At 37.8% G+C, this 18,107-nt stretch overlaps 1 protein-coding gene across 1 annotated transcript in view; it reads left to right on the top strand.

The window, feature by feature from the left end:
* The window catches only part of LOC150078922 (uncharacterized protein KIAA1143 homolog), a 147,777-nt gene that overhangs the window by 104,157 nt on the left and 25,513 nt on the right, over positions 1-18,107 (top strand). Inside the window, exon 3 of the mRNA XM_090382210.1 lies at positions 13,440-13,572. Coding sequence (XP_090238336.1) covers positions 13,440-13,572 — 133 coding nt within the window. The remainder of the gene's footprint in view (positions 1-13,439; positions 13,573-18,107) is intronic.

The raw sequence follows: 18,107 nt of genomic DNA, 5'->3' as shown, positions 1-18,107 counted from the left end.
GTGGTATCTGACTCTCATCTACCGGTGCAATACCACCACTTTGCTTATTGGGGGCTTGAAGTGGTGGAACCCATGTTTTGTCTCTAGAGCTAAGTTCCGGTCAACCCTTCCCCATCTCTTCCATCATGCAGTATGATTGATGACTTTTGAGGTTATGATGAACATCGTGGCGAGATCCATTATTCCTTACATAGTTCCTGAAAATTACAGTCTACAGAGTCCAATATCAACAAATATCTTCTTTCGTCTTCTCAATCTCCAACCCAAGCACGGTACTAAGTACTATAGGTTCTAATACCTCTCGTGTTTTAGGTTTACATAAAAAAAAAAAAAACTACCCGCTGGCTAAAGGCAAATTTTCACACATCTATTGTACAACTCTTTCCTCAATTTGAATCTATGCCTCCTCAGGTTTGTAATCTAAGCAAGAGGAAGAATCCCATCAGCATTGAGCCTGCTCAAACCATTCAAGTCTTTGTACACCTCAGTCAGATCACCTCGCAGGTACCCAGTCTCCAGATGCTGCAACACAGAATTTAAGCCTCTCCTGGTAAGAGAACCCCTTTGTTCCTCTCGCCAATCTTGTTGACCTTCTCTGTACTCATTCTAGCAACTGTACATCCTTCAGAAAAAGACCTCTAGACCTGTACACAGTACTCAAGGTGTGGCCTGACCATTGCCTTATACAAAGGTATAATCACCTCCTTGTCTCTGCTAGCAAAATTCCATTATATCATTGACAAAACTCAATGACGAGCTCTGGCCGCTTGTCTGCACTGCTCAGAGAACTTCATATCCAAATGCACAATTACCCCCAGGTCTTTTTCATTCTCCACCTCCCAGAATGTAGTACCACACAGTTGGTATTGTTTCTCTTGGGTTATTACTACCCATATGCAGTACTTTGCATTTGTCAATATTAAACTTCAGTTGCCACTTCTCAGCGCATCTACCAAACTTTTCTAGATCCTGTTGCAGTAGTGTACTGTCATTACTGTTATTAACAACCCTGTCAACCTTTGTATCATCTGCAAACTTTGACATTAAACTTTATATACCTTCATCAGTATCATTGATAAATATACAAAACAACAATAGGCCCAACACCGAACAATGAGGGACACCACTAATAACATTAGTCCATGTAGAGCAGTATCCATTAATTACCACTCTCTGTCTTCTCCCACTCAGCCATCCTTTTATCCATTATAGCAACTTACCCTTAATGCCATATTGCATCAATTTGTACAGTAGTCTTTCATGTGCAACAGTATGAAAAGCTTTCCTGAAATCCAAGTATATGATATCAAAATTATTTTTTGCATCCAGTTCCTTTGTGACCACATTTTAGTATTCAATCAAATTGCTTGTCTGAACTATTACTGCAGTCTTGTCTAGGTGATCCTGTATCACTTCTTTAACGAGTGACTTCATTATTTTCCTCGGAACAGAAGTTGAACTAACAGGTCTATAATTATTTGCATCACCCTTTGAAACCCCTTTGTGAATTGGAGATACATTTGCACATCTCCAGTCCGTGGGGACTGTCCAAGGATGCTCATAATTATGGCCAAGGGTTTGCTTACTTCCCTCACTGCCTCCTTCAATATAACTGGATAGGTTCCATTTGCCCCAAGTGCCTTTTTTATGTTTAACTTCAACGATTTCTCCTCCACTTTTGCTCTCTGTTATTACAAAATCATTTAGCTCCCTGTTAGAGTTTAGTAAACTTCTGTCCTCCCCTTCCTTACAGAATTCATGATGTGTGAATGTATATGCAAAATTCAGTTTGTTAGCTATCTGAGCAGGAACATCAGATGTCGAACCACACAACAATTGATTCATCCCCTAGAGTTTACATAAGTAAAGAAGTCTATGTTGTTTTTCTGTGCATCCTTTGCTAAGGATTTCTCACAGTCGACCTCCGCTTGCCTAACCTCCTTTGTGACTTGGTTACAGACTAGCTTATATCTGCCGTAGGCTTCTCTCTCTGTCACCTGCTAATTTATATGCATACCACACATTTTTCTTTTCTGCCACGAGCCTCATTAGTTCATATGATATCCAATTTGGCCTAAATCTTAAACAGTATTTCTTAGTTGGTATGAAAAGTCTAGTAGCTTCCAAGATTAATCTGAATGCCTCCCATTTGAATTCACTGTTTTTAACATCATTAGTAAAGGTGCTATAGTCACCTTTACGAAAACTAAAACCTTTCCCGTTACCTTTGATGGTAGTTATATCTTTAAGTAAATCCCAGATCAGTAGACTGTGATCACTGTCTCCTAGTCATTCCTTTATCTGCAAATTCCTAATGTATGCGTTATCATTGCTGATAATCAGATCAAAAGTATTACCCTCTCTGGTTGCCCCTTGAACATGTTGCTGTAGAAAACAATCCTCCAATAAATCCACAAAAGTCTTGCTAGCGTGCGAGTAACCAATCCACAAGTTCTAGTCAGTATCTGGAAAGGTAAAATCCTCCGTTATAAGACATTCTGATTTACTGGCCCACTCTTATTTCTCTGCACAATTGTTCATTGTACTCATGCACTCCTACTCTCATTTTCCCTTTCCCAGTGTTTATGTCACACCAATCTGACTCAACATTGCACTGTCCATCCAAGTCAACTGGATGCACTTCGTTAGATTTTATGTGTTTCTTAACTAACAGCATAACCCCTCCTCCCTTCCTATCCTGTCTATCCTTTCTGTACACATTGTACTCACCAAACCCAGGGGCTCACATCTGGTGAGTATGAGCCTGGCACACCCAGGGTCCTGAGCTGGATATCATCATTCTTCTCTTTCTTGGTGATTCCCTTCTACTTCTGACTCTCTCTCTCTCTCTCTCTCTCTCTCTCTGGGTAATTCAGAAATTTTTTTTTTGGCTGGTGCAGCATAAGCCTCAGGCTTCCTTGCACCATATAGCTAATAATAATAATAAATTGCAATTCTGCACTGCTTATATCTGTGTGACACCATTTCTCTGATGTCCCAACAATATCTGCCTTTGATGCCTTGATCAGCACTTTAAATTCAACAAATTTATTTACTATACTTCTAGCATTGGTGTACATGGAAGTATACATGCACCTGTTCTTACCCTTAGTCACCCTAACACAGCCCATGTATTTATTTGTTCTACGATGACCTCCAGCAACTTGCTCTCCAGGCTGCTGCTCATTACAATAGAAGCAGTGCAAGAATTGCTTTTGCCTCTGCCTGTGGCTATTGTTAATCTTTTATTCTGTGAATCCCCCCCCTCCAAGTATTTGTGGTGTGCAAGATCACATATCTCTAACAGAGATATGTGATCTTGTCTAGAAATCCAAGTGTCACTGAAGATAAGCATAGTAGAAAAAGAATCCTTTTTGCTAGATATAGGACAGGACTGAGTTTTAGAAGGATTGAAATTGACTATGTTATCTTTTCCCATTGGAGAATTACCTGGAGATCAGCATTTAAGGAATTGATAGTGGATATTCAAGAAGTTGAAGCTGTTTGTGCAGGGCAAGGTTTTTCAAACTGGAAGTTGGAATGCAATGTGCTGTCATCTGCAAAACTATAGATAGGATTTCCCATCAATGAAAAAGGTCATTAATATATAAGAGGAAAAGAGTGGGAGAATGAACTGAGCCTTGGGAACACCAGCATTAGGAGAGAAATTAGAAGACAGAGCCGTCTACCATCACCATTTTTGCAAATCAGTGAGGAAAACTGAATACCCAATTACAAAAAACAGTTGGCAATCCATATGATGGAAGCTTATTTAGAAGACCTTTATGCCAAATGCGATCAAAAAGTCTTTGAAATGTCAAGAGCAACCTTGAGTTTCACCAAATTTGGCTGATGCTATATAAGCTTGCTTTCTTGCATCGTGTGCTTTTGCTAATGCTTTGGTGTAGGTAGAAAATTAACCTGGAGATTTGGATGCAAGCCAATTGCAATACACAAATTATTATCTTGAACAACCTTAGCACATTTATTGGAAAACCAAAGATTAGATGAATGATGATATTTTAAGGAGGAATGTGGAATAAAGGAATTCATCCCTACATGGATAATTGTGTGTGTTTAACTTATGACTACAGAAATCAAAATTATAAGAAATTTATTTAAATTCTATTCTTCAGACAAATTTACAGGCTTGTAAAATTGATTTACTGATCAGTCAGTCGATCTCAGTTGAGATCAACTGACTAACCAAAGCTTCACTCATTTCCATCTTAAACATAGTTTATTTAATGATAATGTATTATCAAATTATGGGTACTGTCCCGTTTTCAAATAATGTGACACTAATTCAGTCTGGTTTATATATATAATACCTACAGTCAAACACCATTAATCGCAAAACATACCACAATAAGTTGAACATATAGATAATTATAATTACAGGCACGTATAATGTCCAATTGGCATATATACAATGGCATTAATGTTGCACAAATGATTTCATAAAAAAATATATATATAAGTTAAAATCTAACAAGATTAGCATTAAGCATAAGTAATACTATGATAATATCCAATATGATTATCTTTATACATTATATATATATTTATTTATTATTATTATTTTTTTTTTTTTGTTAGCTAGATTTACAGAGCTATTATGCTTCTGCAGTTTGGTGTGACTATTTCTATTAACTACTTCAGGTAGTTCTGTTTCTTGAACCTATTTGGTAAGGTCTATTTCTTGCATTAAATCTTTGTACAGAGAGAGAGAGTTATTTAACAATCTATCCTGATTTAGCAGATTAGTGGTAGCTGTTAATGCTTTCTGTGGATGGAGATTAGTGTACAATGATTTTATATCAAAAGAATAAAGTCTATCATTTAATTCTAACTGTAGATTACCAGAAAGAGAATGCAAATGATCTGTATTTCTTATACAATATTTTGAATGCTTATTTAACAGATTTTCTGGCATTATATGGCTTTTTCTTCAAATAGACCTCTGGGGTTGGGAATGTTCATAATGACTGTTGCGATACTACACCAACCATTATAAAATTTTATTGAAATAAAATAATAATAAGATAAAATAGGTAAAATTAATAGTATAATTAAGCCAGAAAAAACAGATAAAATAAGATACACTGTCTGTAAAATAAAATATATACACTGAATTAAAACAATGTAGATCACGGGATAAAAGTAATAAAACACCAAAGTTTTCAGAGATGTCTGCCTCCTTTATCAACAGTAAAGCTTAATGTACAGTATATCCTTAAATATCAGCAAGCTCACGGTTAACAGCGTATGTTTCCACAGGAGCATGGGCAGTACTCTTCATATGCACACTGGAACTGGAAATGGCTTGGTAATGTGCCAGGCAGAACCATTTACACCCTATTGCCACTGCATACATTTCTTACTATCTGGGCTTAATTGAGCGTATAACTTGGGTTTGCGCGATTGCTAGACATGCTGTATGCAACTGCCAGGGCAGAGGTTGTACACAGTTGTGTCAAATGTTAAGGACCCCATACCTATGGAATGCGTAAGTGGGTCGTATATGAAATAAAATGCCCAGATTGCAGGGAATGTTATGTTGTTGAAACAAAGCATCAGTTTAAAGATTGTATGGGGGAGCATAGTACGATAAAGACTGCAGATTATGGGAGTTCTGATGTGGTGGAGCATTTTCGGGAGAAGAACCATTAGATTTCTCCTGATGAAGCTTTTATCTTCGACTAGTCACACAGATTTTGGGACTGCAGGTGGCTCGAAAGCTTGTGAATTTGTTCCTCTGAGTGTAACACTATTAATAGAGATAGGAGAGTCTGCATTCATCCCCTCTTCGAAGCTGTGGTTCTTGGACGGGATGAATGGTTCTCCCTAGCACGCTCCCGGGCCATTTCTGGTTCCAGTGCGAATGTGGAGAGCACTGCCCATGCTCCTGTGGAAACACATGCTGTGAACGTTGAGCCTGCTGATATTTAAGGATGTACTATACATTAAGCTTTACTGTTGATAAAAGAGGTGGATGCCTCTGAAAGCCTCGGTGTTTTATCACTTTTATCCTGTGATATATTTCATTGTATATATTTTATTGTAGAGACTGTATCTTGTTTTATCCAGCTTAATTATACTATTTGTTTCATCTTATTATTATTATTAACAATTTAATTTATTTTATTTCAATATGTAGTATCGTCGAAGTCATTATGAACATTATATGGCTTTGCAATGGCTAATATTAGTAGTGGCGAATGATGCTGCAAGGAGGCAAGCTTATACAGCATCATTCAATGAAAGAAAAAATACCACATCACCTGTCCATCCCCTCTAATATAATTTGTATAATTCTTCCTTAAATTTATTAAAACTACCCACTTCTACAACACCAGATGGAAATTTTTTCAACAATTTCTCAAAAGGGATGAAATACACTTAATAGAAAGGATGCAAGAATATTTACTGATGCTATCGGGGCAATGTTAGGTGGGTTGGAAAATTGCTAGCTTGAGAGGATACACATACTAATAAATTAACAATTGCTGCAGGTGGGGGTGAAAGTGATTTGGCTAAAGTAAAAAAAGCCAACTCGAGAATCGAGGGAAACTTTGGTAAACTCACCGTGCAAACATGTTTCCTGCATTCTTGGTAAACAGATGGTGCATATTATCGGTAGTGGCAGAAGAAGTAGATAACAATGTATTGATTAGTTATTTCTAATTATTAAAAGCAGATCATTGTGAATGGGCTTAAATTTACTTACTGGCACATCCTCCATACTGCTTCAGTCTTAGGGTGTTTATCACCCCATCCTGCTGTTTTAACCCAATATGAAAACAACTTCTTCATATGGTGAATGTTATCAGTAGTGGAAGTAGAAGTAATTTTCTTATCGGGTTAAAACAGCGGGAAGAATGTGGTGTTTGGAAAGTATACCCATAAGTAAATTTCAGCTGTGAAGACATTACACTCATGAGCTCCAATAATCTGCTTTTAATAATGAAAAAAAAACTAATCAATACATCGTTATTGACTTCTATTGCCACTACCGATAATTGTTTGCCAAGAATGCAGGGAGAAACTGCAAGAGTGGGAAACGAGCTTGCCCAGTAAGTTTACCGAAGATTCCTGTGGTTCTAGTGTTGGCTTTCTTTACCTTCCCCAGTGATTCTTGCACTGCGTTTATTGGAATGAGCAGAAGCCTTGAAAGCAAGGTGCTGTAGATTTCAAGGACTGCTTGTGGTCATCATGAAACATGTAAATATGTTCATCAGTGCTAGGAGCATAGTAAATAATATGATGAATTTGAAGTGCTGGCCAAGACATCAGATGCAGACATTGTTGGGATATCAGAAACATTCAGATATAAGGGATGCAGTATTTGAATATCAGGAGTACAGTATATACAAAAAAAGACAGTGTTGATTGCCAAGCAGCACTGGGGGGGGGGAGTGCATCTACACATTGCAGAAAGGACAGACAAGATAGGAGGGGAGTTATGCTCTTAGTTAAGAATCACATAAAATCTAAGGGGAGTGCATCCAGTTGACTTGGGTGACATGTGCAATTTTCAGTCAGTTTGGTGTTGATATAAGCACCAGGAAAGCACAAATGAGAGTAGGAATGTGTTGTAGGCCTAATGACTCTGACAAGTAAAATGAATAAACTGTACAATAAAGCCAGTAAATCAGAATGTCTTATAATGGGGGATTTTAACTTTCCAGATATTGATTGAAATTTGTGGGTTGGTCACTTGCACACTAGCAAGACTTTTGTAGATTTTTTGGATAACTTGTTTTCTAAGCAATACGTAGAGGGAACAAGAGGAAGCAGTACTCTTGATATGGTTATCAGCAGTGATTATTCATGCATTAAGGATATGCAGGTAAAGGAACCACTTGATGGCAGTGATCACAACATACTGATGTGGGATTTCTTAAAGGTGTAACCATCTTTAGGGGTAAAGGGAAGGGTTTTTGTTTTCATAAAGATGACTACAGTGGTCTCGGACAGTTTTTAAATTTGGTACAGTGGGACCAACTGATGATGTTACCAACAGAAAATTCTAAATGGGAAGCATTCAAGGAATTAATGTTGGAAGCTACTAGGCTTTTCATACCAACTGAGACATACTATTCAAGGCTTGGGGCTCAGACGAACTAATGAGACTCGTGGCAGAGGAGAAAAATGCAAGGGATGCATATAAATTATCAGGTGACACAGAAGCCTATGGTAGATGTAAACTAGTTTGTAAATTACAAAGGAAGTTAGACAACCAAAGGCAGGTTATGAGAAATCTTTGGCAAAGAGAAACAGCAAAGATTTCTTTACTTATGTAAACTCTATAAGGAAGGGGATGAATCAAATTGGTCTACTTGATATTGATGACTTGATTTTGCATCTACATTCACACGTAAGGAATTCTTTAGTGAAGGGGATGCCAGAAGTTTATCAAACTCTAACACAGATTAAATGATTTTGAAAATAACAAAGGAAAGAGAAATTGTTGAAGTTAAACATAAGAAAGGCACCTGGGGTGATTGGGATCTGTCCAGTCATGTTGAGGGAGGCAGCAAAGGAAGTAAGCAAACTGTAATTATGAGAGCATCCTTGGAGGTCCCCGTGGACTGGAGGAGAGCACCCCTTTGTTCCCCTCACCAGTCTTGTTGCCCTTCTTTGTACTCATTCTAGCAACTCTACATCCTTCCTAAAATGAGGCCTCCAGACCTGTACACAGTACTCTAGGTGTGGCCTGACCATTGCCTTGTATAACAGGATAATCACCTCCCTGTCCCTGCTAGCAAAATTCCTATATATCATTGACAAGACTCCATGACCTGCCCTGATAACCCTTCTGCACTGCTCAGCGAACTTCATATTTGACTGCACAATTACTCCCAGGTCTTTTTCACTTTCCACTTCCCTGAGTGTAGTACCACACAGTTGGTACGTTTCTTTTCGGTTACTGGTACCCATATGTAGTACTTTGCATTTGTCTATGTTAAACTTCACTCGCCACTTCTCAGCCCATTTTCCCAACTTATCTAGATCCGGTTGGAGTAGCATACTGTCTTTACTGACGTTAACAACCCTGCCAACCTTTGTATCATCTGCAAACTTGGACATTAAACCTGATATACCTTCATCAATATCATTGATAAATATACAAAACAACAATGGGCCCAACACCGAATCCCGGGGAACTCCACTAATAACCTTTGTCCACGAAGAGCAGTGTCCATTGATTACCACTCTCTGTCGTCTCCCACTCAACCATCCCTTTATCCATTGTAGCAACTTACCCTTAATGCCATACATCTCCAATTTGTACAGCAGTCGTCCATGTGCAACAGTATCAAAATCTTTCCCAAAATCCAAGTATATGATATCAAAATTATTTTTGGCATTCAGTTCCTTTGTGACCACATCAGAGTATCCAATCAAATTGGTCAGACAAGACCTCCCTTTAACAATCCCATGCTGTGTCTTAACTATTACTGTAGTCTTGTCTAGATGATCCTGAAATGCTTCTTGAACCAGTGATTCCATTATTTTGTCCAGAACACAAATTAAACTAACAGGTCTGTAGTTACTTGTGTCACCTTTTAAACCCCCTTTGTGAATTGGTGATACATTTGCACACCTTAAGTCCATGGGGACCACCCCTGATTCCAAGGAAGCTCTCATAATTATGGCTAAGGAGTTGCTTACTTCCTTTGCTGCCTCCTTCAATATAACTGGACAGATCCCATCCACCCCAGATTCCTTCCTTAACTTCAACAATTTCTCCTCCACTTTGCTCTCAGTTATTACAAAATTACTTAGCTCCCTGTTAGCGTTTGATAAACTTCTGGCACTCCCCTCATTGAATAACTCATGTGTGAATGTAGATGCAAAATACTCATTCAGTTTATCAGCTACCTGAGCATGATCATCAATAGTCAACCCATCTATGTTAAATGGTCCAATCTGATTCATCCCTTTCCTTCTAGAATTTACGTAAGTAAAGAACTCTTTGATGTTTTTCTTTGCATCCTTTGCTAAAGATTTCTCGTAATCTGACTTCAGCTACCTAACCTCCTTTGTGACTTGATTACAGACTAGTTTGTACCTGCCATAGGCTTCTTATAATAAACCAAAGCACCATCCATGGAGTAATAGGTCATTATGTTAGATAGCCTCTTCCTATAAAAATACACTACTTTGACACCCTTTTCAAGAAGATTCCACTGCTGAAGCCCTGATGCTAATAATTTAGCCTTGGTTTTGGAGAGGTCCAAATCTCTGACCAAATCATTCAATTTTGCTTGAGTGATTAGATGCGGCTTTGCAGTATCAAGAGTTGAAAAGTCTGGACATCTTCTGGAGAATCTTTTTTCCGATCCTGAATCAGGGTCAAGTAGATAAGTTTCTGGTGGCTTTGGAACTAGCATTGTATCATCATGAGGAACTGGCCTTAGAGCAGAAGGTATGTTGTGATACTCTACTTTATGCTTGGATTTCCCAGAAAAACCAGAAATATTGATCATGCAAGAGTAACAATCGTTTATGTAGTCTCAAGGTTTCCGCCATATCATTGGAACAGTAAAAGGCATCGATTTATGACTATAGTGTACCTCTTTTGTGGACAGGGTCACTACAGGATGCTAATTGGGTTAAATATGGGCTACAGGAAATCTTTGGAGCCCATACTTTATCTTGGTCTCCAACCTTACATCCAAAATAGAGTTCATAAGCTTATCTCAAAAGTTGTGACAGTTGCTTTCCCTGCGATACCACTTCTCCACGAATGTAGCAAAAGCTATCAGGCTTATTTCAGTAAGAATGCGACATATTTCATGTACGGTTGAGGTATGCTCACCTAAGAACCCAATTAAGAAATTGCAGACTTTTATTTCTAATTTAAACACAGTTCACGATTTACACTAATGCACACAACACTTGTTTACAACCACTAATTCATTAAAACACTTGTTCACCACTCGTTCTCTGAAACAAATATCCTTTTTGAAATACGAAAATGTTTAATTGTGCGGAACCCACTCGTATATATAACTGGTAGAGAAGTTTCTAGAAAGTCAAATTTTTCTAGAGAACTCCATTGAAAGTTCTAGAACCTTCCAGAAACATCCTGACCTTTCTTCTGCACATAATAACATTCTCAAATGTTGTAGAAAGCTCCCAGATGCTCTAGAAATCTGAATTTCTAGGGAAAAAATAATTAAATAGATAAAATTGATGGGAAAGATGATTTAACCAACTACAGGTCTTGGTTTTCAGTCATCAACTTACAATATTTGAAAACTGAGGATGAGAACTTTTTAAAGTGCATATCTGAGTTTTTGAACAAAATTCCTACAAGAATCTGTTGAAATTGTTTCAGGAGAAATTATTATTATTAGCTATATGGTGCAAGGAAGCCTAAGGCTTATGCTGCACTAGCCAAAAAAAATTTCAGAATTGCTTTGAGAGAGAGAGAGAGAGAGAGAGAGAGAGAGAGAGAGAGAGAACAAGAGTCAGAAGTAGAAGGGAATCACCAAGAAAGAGAAGAATGATGATATCCAGCTAAGGATCCTGGGGTTGATTGATGCCATCCAGTGTAATTTGTCATTCTTTAATTTCTATAAGGTTTGATTCATACCCCATATGCACCAAAGTCCTTGCAGGGGTCTAAATTACAAGCTTAGATCTTAGCAATAGATCTGCATATATTTTTATTTTAAACTTGCTGCAGCCAGTAGTGGATATGTAAACCATTAACAACTTAATTCTGATTTTAAAAAAAAATTAAAAATAATTTGTACTTAAATTTAAAAAGGCCATCTTAATGTTCACTGGCATATCATATTGTGTGGAGCAGTTGCACCAGTGCCCTGAGCTAAGAATGGGAAGAGGGGTAAAATGAAAAAAGGAAAAACAAGAAATTTATTACTTTTTTTAAAAAGTAATAAATGACCTATCATCTCCTTTTGTGGTTCCCCGACGTATGAGCTATCCAAATTCGTTTCCTGTCTGCCCTTGCCCCTGGTAGGCAAAGACTGTTCACTACATTTCCAATAGCAGGGAATTTCTAAACCTGGTTTCCAATCCATCCATCTCAGATGATCAGGTTATCGCCTCGTTTGAGATCGTTAAGGTAAAAGCACATCTGGCAAAATGCGGCTACCCTACCAGTGCCTTAGATAGACGGGACCACGTTGCCAACCCCAGGGCCACACGCAGCAATGACCCCACCTCGACTTCATTTATCCCCTGCTATCTGAACCTGTTGCAATGGTGCATTATAGCCTTAGTCGCTGATGTGACAATAAAACCCAAAACAACCAACCAACCTGTTGCAACAACTTTCTAGGGTCTTACAGGCTCACAGGATAAAGTGCTTGCAGCTTCCGGGCAGAAGATTGCGGTCCCTTGTTTCAAGGGTTAAGACACCAATTCCCCCCTCCTAAGGAGCAGCTTGTTGTACCACATTTCCTGGCATGACTGCACTGGCTGCTACGTTGTTGAAACTGGCAGAAGACTCAAAAATCAAGTCTCTGAGCATGAGAAAGCAATTCGTTCCGCAGACATGGAACACTCAGCGATTGCTGAGCACTTTTGGTCTACCCAGCACGGCATCAACCCACGCCGCAATGTCTAGGTTATCAACAGATCCTGCCACTACAGCTGTCATGTCTGGTTGGAATTGCTCCACATCTCGTGTTGTAGCGAATCCTTTAACCGGAACAGAGAAGGTCACATCCATCCCATCACTGAGGCAACTATCCTCCAAAATGATAAATGTTGGCATACACAGCATAGCCAAGCATTGCAGCTATAACCGCAAGCCTCTACTTCCAACAACTAATCGTTGTCTGCATGTGTATCGCTGTTTTCACCTCGCATGACCACCATAGCTGAGCACATGACATTCTGTACTTTTTGTAATAACGTTTACAACTGAAGAAGGGCATCCTCTATCCGAAAGCTATTGTGATTTATTACTTTTATCTTATTTTATTTTAACTTATTCCCAAGTTTATTTAAAGAAAATTTTTTATTTCAAACCTGTTTTATTTTATCCATTTTCTCAGTGAGCATTATTATATATTCAATATGAATCCTGAGAACATAAGCCTGTTTCCATTATTTTAGGTTTTGATTTGATTTGATTGATTTGGTAGTTGTTGGCGCATTGGCTTCTGTGGCCATATTGCACCTCCCAAGGTTTTTGCAGTACTTTGATCCAAGCCCGAGGCGGGAATCGAACCCGCGACCTTTGGGTTGCCGGGTAGGTACTTTACCCACTCGGCTAGCCCGGTCGGCTATTTTAGGTTGACTTGTGGATAAAGGTAATTGTTTCTAAACCTAAGCTCTGTCATTGGAAGGACAGAACACTCTGGCAGTAAAGACTGCTTTTTTTTTCTTATTTACCTTTATATTTAGTTTAGGGAAACCCAGTTTTAATTGTACTTCACTATAAATATTTCCAGAAACAACCGCTGCTTGTTGCTAGTGAAGATGATGATGAACATGATGATGAGAAGCCAGTGATTGTTGTTTTAAAACCTGGAGATTTAACTGAAGATCAGGTAGAAGAATACAAAAAAGGGATTAATGAACCTGGTAAGCACCTTTTCATTTCATATGTTTATTATATAAGATCTTATATAAATATAATCTCCTTATAATCTTATATAAATTACTAAAGGATTATATGAAAGTTTTTCATATTTCTTTAGTAATTTCTTCTCACACTCCAGAAACTGAAAAATCTTGGCAAAGCCCAAAGCTTGTATCATCACCATTGCTAATTTTATATGAGCAATGATGTTATGTTAATTGTGTATCTCACATTATATCATAAGAAAAGGTTTTACATTAACTTCACTATTAAAATTAGTAATTTAGATCATATAAAGAAATTTCTCCATTGAAGAGGGTAAAAATGGCTCCTGTGGTTTTTGTATGAGTGTAAATGAGTTAAATGGGAGTGGGGACTACAGAAGACAGTGTGCAGTTTCTACACGCTCACCTGATGTTATCCACATTATTCAGGTAAGATATTTCCATTATTTAGTTAATAACAGGTATTTCTTTTCTTTTTCGCTGGTGGCTCAAACTAGAAGACATTTACTTAAAGTGGTGTTGTCATTATATAACGTAATGGTTAGGCTACACTTTGAATACTATATACAGGCTTGGAGATCACACTTAGGATGGATTGGAGAGGATACAGTGAAGAGTAATAAGATTGGTTAAGGACATCAAGCAGTATTCTTATCAAGAGAGAAGAGAGGCAAGTTTTGTAAGCCAGTGTTTGGAAACCAGCATCTGCAGGGTGACCTGTTCAAGGTGTTTATGGCCTTGAAGTGTTTGAATAAACTAAATGTGAGAATTTTAATTTTTAGGCTGTCACATGACATGCACATTGGAGCATAAATTTAAATTGAGAAGGGATAATTGTAGACTAGATGTAAAAATATTTTCCTTTAATCAAAGAGTGATTGTTAGAATAAACTCCCACCCATTCTTGTGGAATTTGGAAATTTAGCTAAATTTAAGGAACAATCAGATAAATACTTGTAAGTAGTAGGTAAATTTATTACTTATAATTTTCTTTTATTTTTTAATTTAATTTAATTTACTTTTTGGGCTGGGACTAAGTAAGCTTGCTTCCTTGCATCATTTTGTCAATCGTAACACTAAATTAAGGAATGAGAAATGATAGAGGCTGGATGTGAGGAAATTCTTTCAGCCAGAATTATTAAACTGTTGGCATAACTTGCTACCATATCATATAAAACTTGTGCAAATTTAAGGAAGAGTTGGACAGATTACAAACAGATACAATACACCATGCAACCTATACAGATCACTGTACAGTCAGTCCTCGTATAACACGTGTTTACACTACACGAATTCGATCATACATGATTTATAAATAGGGGAACGATATCTTATATAACACGAACCGAATTCGCTTATGCACGATTCGCCTTTGTGTTTACAAGAAATGGCAGTCGAACGCGGAATCACCCCAACTGAAAGCAACACGATAGGAACGAAGAGAAGATTCTGAAAATGTATTTGTGTTTTATATCAGTGAAGGGGAAACACATTTCACCATAATAACGTAAAAACCAACACAATTCCAGCTATCGGTATTATCGCGAATAAAATTAGATTGAGTTTACTACCAGTTTATAACAGATTCCACTAGCAGAAACGCAACTGGAAATTGTTTTTATTGTTTTATGGTAGTAACCCCCAGAAATGTGAGCTAGTAAGGTGTTAATAGTGTGTGTCTCTGCCTTTACAGTGTTGTTTATTCAGTTGCTACACGCGCATAGATTTGTTTATGTGTATCAAGCTTGCCTCCTCGTTTTGTAATTGTGCTTTATTCCCTAAAAATGAGTAAAATACTTAAAAGGTGTGAAAAGGAAGCGTCCTGGTGAAGACACTGCAGATTCAGAGAGAAAAAGAAAAGCAATATCGATAAACAGAGGCAGACTGGTCAAAAATTCTTACCCGGGAAAATTTGTAGTGGCCTCATACTATGGTTTATGGCCAAAATCACACCGGCTTCCGGCCCACCAGGGTTTCCCCGGTAAGGCTTATGGCCAGTCCGCCTCTGTCGACAGAGAAAAAATGTGAAATTGTGAAACACTTTGAGCGAAATGAAAGACTGTGTGATATTGCACGTGCCACAGACCTAAATGAGGCAACGCCGAGAATTACAAAGAATGCAGAGAAAATAAAAACAACTTTTATAGCAGGAACAACTCAAAGTGTAATTAAAATCCATTAGATTAAAACAAAGAATTGGAAGAGATGGAATGGCTGTCATCTGTTTGGATAGAAAATCAAACAAAAAACAAGTTTGCTTACGATAGAAGCAAAAGCATTAGCAATATTTTATTATGTAATAGTCGTAATAAAATACGTATTTTATTACGATTATTTATTGTGTTTGGTAATGTTTTGGTTACAAATGTGTGTTCAATCTTGGGTAGTTGGCACCTAACCCTATTTTTCCCATAGGGCCTGTTGTTTATATTGCACAATTTTGCATTGCACGATTGTTTCTAGGACCACAACTATCGTGCTATACGAGGACTGGCTGTATTTGTAAAATACAGCCAGTATTTTAACCTCAATAGGGCCTCCGTAGCCGAGTGGGCAGGAGCGGGAGTGCAGTAGCACACGCTCTTTGAGTAGACTGGGGTTCAAGCCCCTGACTGCTGAATACGGTCGATCTGCCAACCCGCACTGGGCCAGCGTGGCAGATTATGGTCCATTTCCCTCAGCATGAATTGTTGAGGAGGCTTCCACCCTGCAGTGGGTTGATAATGGCTGCACCTTACTTATGACACGTAGAACACCTCCGTATGATACTCTCCAGAAATTAAAACGAAAACAATTAAAATATCAAAAATCTTACATTACAGTAAGAAATAATTAAAAATCAATTTAACACAATTTAAGTAAAAAATTAATTTAGTGAAAAAATTGCAAAACGATTTTCCTTCCTGAAGCTGACAGTGTTTTTCAACCATATGTCATGAATACAGGAATGAAAATTACCAAATGGGGGATAGCACGAAACTTAAATAGGGAATCGGAGATTAGATTTGGTCGGCGAACATTAACAGAATTCTCGTGTAATTTAATTTCGATGGTTTCTGCAATTAATAGTCTCGTATAATTATGTTGGACACTAAGTATTTTGGCCTCGTTAAATAAAAAAGTATGTTTTTCATTAATGGCATGAAAGGCTAATTCTGACACTGCTGAACGAGAAGCACGAACTGAGGCCGCATGTTGATTAACGCGAAAATTCAGAGGAAACCGAGTAGAACCCTGATAAGACGAGTCGCAATCACCGCAAAAAATGTTGTATACTAGATCATTTATTTGCATTGTGAACGAGGAAAGGACTGAGCAATTGTTCAGTATAGTGTGTAATTTCCATATTGGCCTGGTTACAATTTTAAATTCAATATCTTTAAAGTATCTGTTAAGTTGTTTGTACCACTGTTCAACATATGGGATGGAAATAAAGTATTTTTTGATATTACTATTGTTGGTTGGTGTATTTTTTTGTATTCTATCCTTAGCTTGTACCCTAATTCCGTCTATTGTAGCAAGGAATACCTTTAAAGCAAAAATCACAAAAGCCATGAATGCTTACATACCATTAAGAAAATATTGCAAGCGGAGGATGCCGAAATAGATGAATGCACAGCTGGCAGGCAAATGGAAGAGAAAAGGATAGCATGGGATAGTTACAGAGCAATGAAAAGTACTGAAGCCTACAACAGTTACAAGTTGATTTTTAATAGAACCACAGATAAAGTCAGAGAGGCCAAGGCTGCATATGAGAAAGCACTGGCTAAGACATCAAAGAATGGGAGCTAGAAATTTTTCATATATGTGAATACAAGGAATCAGATTGGACTCTCGTGCACTAGGTGTGAGAAAGTCTTAGACAACCCAGCTGATGTCGTAGATGAATTGAACAAGTACTTTGCATCTGCCTTTATTGAAGAAAGGCCCTTCATGCTGAGAAGAGGCTGTGTGACTGACACTCTCATATGAAATTAGTGATTTCAAAATTACAGATGACTGTTTTATTAGAAAAACTATTCAGCATAAAGGCAAGTAAGGCTCCTAGAGCTGATGGCATATACCCAGTAATTTTGAGGGAGGCTGCCTGTGAGTGTATTGAACCATTGAAGTTAATTACAAGGGTATCTTTGGACGGGAGATTCCTTTGGATTGGAGAAGTGTCAATATATCACCAGTATATAATGATAGCTCTAAGAACAAAGTTGGTAACTGCAGACCAGTTAGTCTGATTTCAGTGGTAGAGAAATCTTAGGTGCAATGATTAACAGTGAAATTCAGGGACATTCTGAATAGCACACAAGTAGGCTATTTTGACACAGTTACTCATGAGCTGGATGTAGGGAACAATTTCATTATAGTTTAGATGTTAGCAAGTCATTCGACTCTGTCCCTTGTGAGATGTTGGAACATGTTGGGGTTACTAGAAACTTCTAAGATGGATTGCTGGATAGCTGCAGGACAGAAGGCAGGAGGGAGTCCCCCAAGGATCAGTTCTTGTACCACTGTTATTTCCAATTTTCATAAACAAC

The sequence above is a fragment of the Mastigoproctus giganteus genome, chromosome 10 (assembly GCF_048544385.1).
Source record: "Mastigoproctus giganteus isolate SK-2022 chromosome 10, ASM4854438v1, whole genome shotgun sequence".
NCBI classification, from domain to species: Eukaryota; Metazoa; Arthropoda; class Arachnida; order Uropygi; family Thelyphonidae; genus Mastigoproctus; species Mastigoproctus giganteus.
The sequence above is the reverse complement of the archived record's forward strand: the minus strand, read 5'-3'. Positions and strand labels throughout refer to the sequence as shown.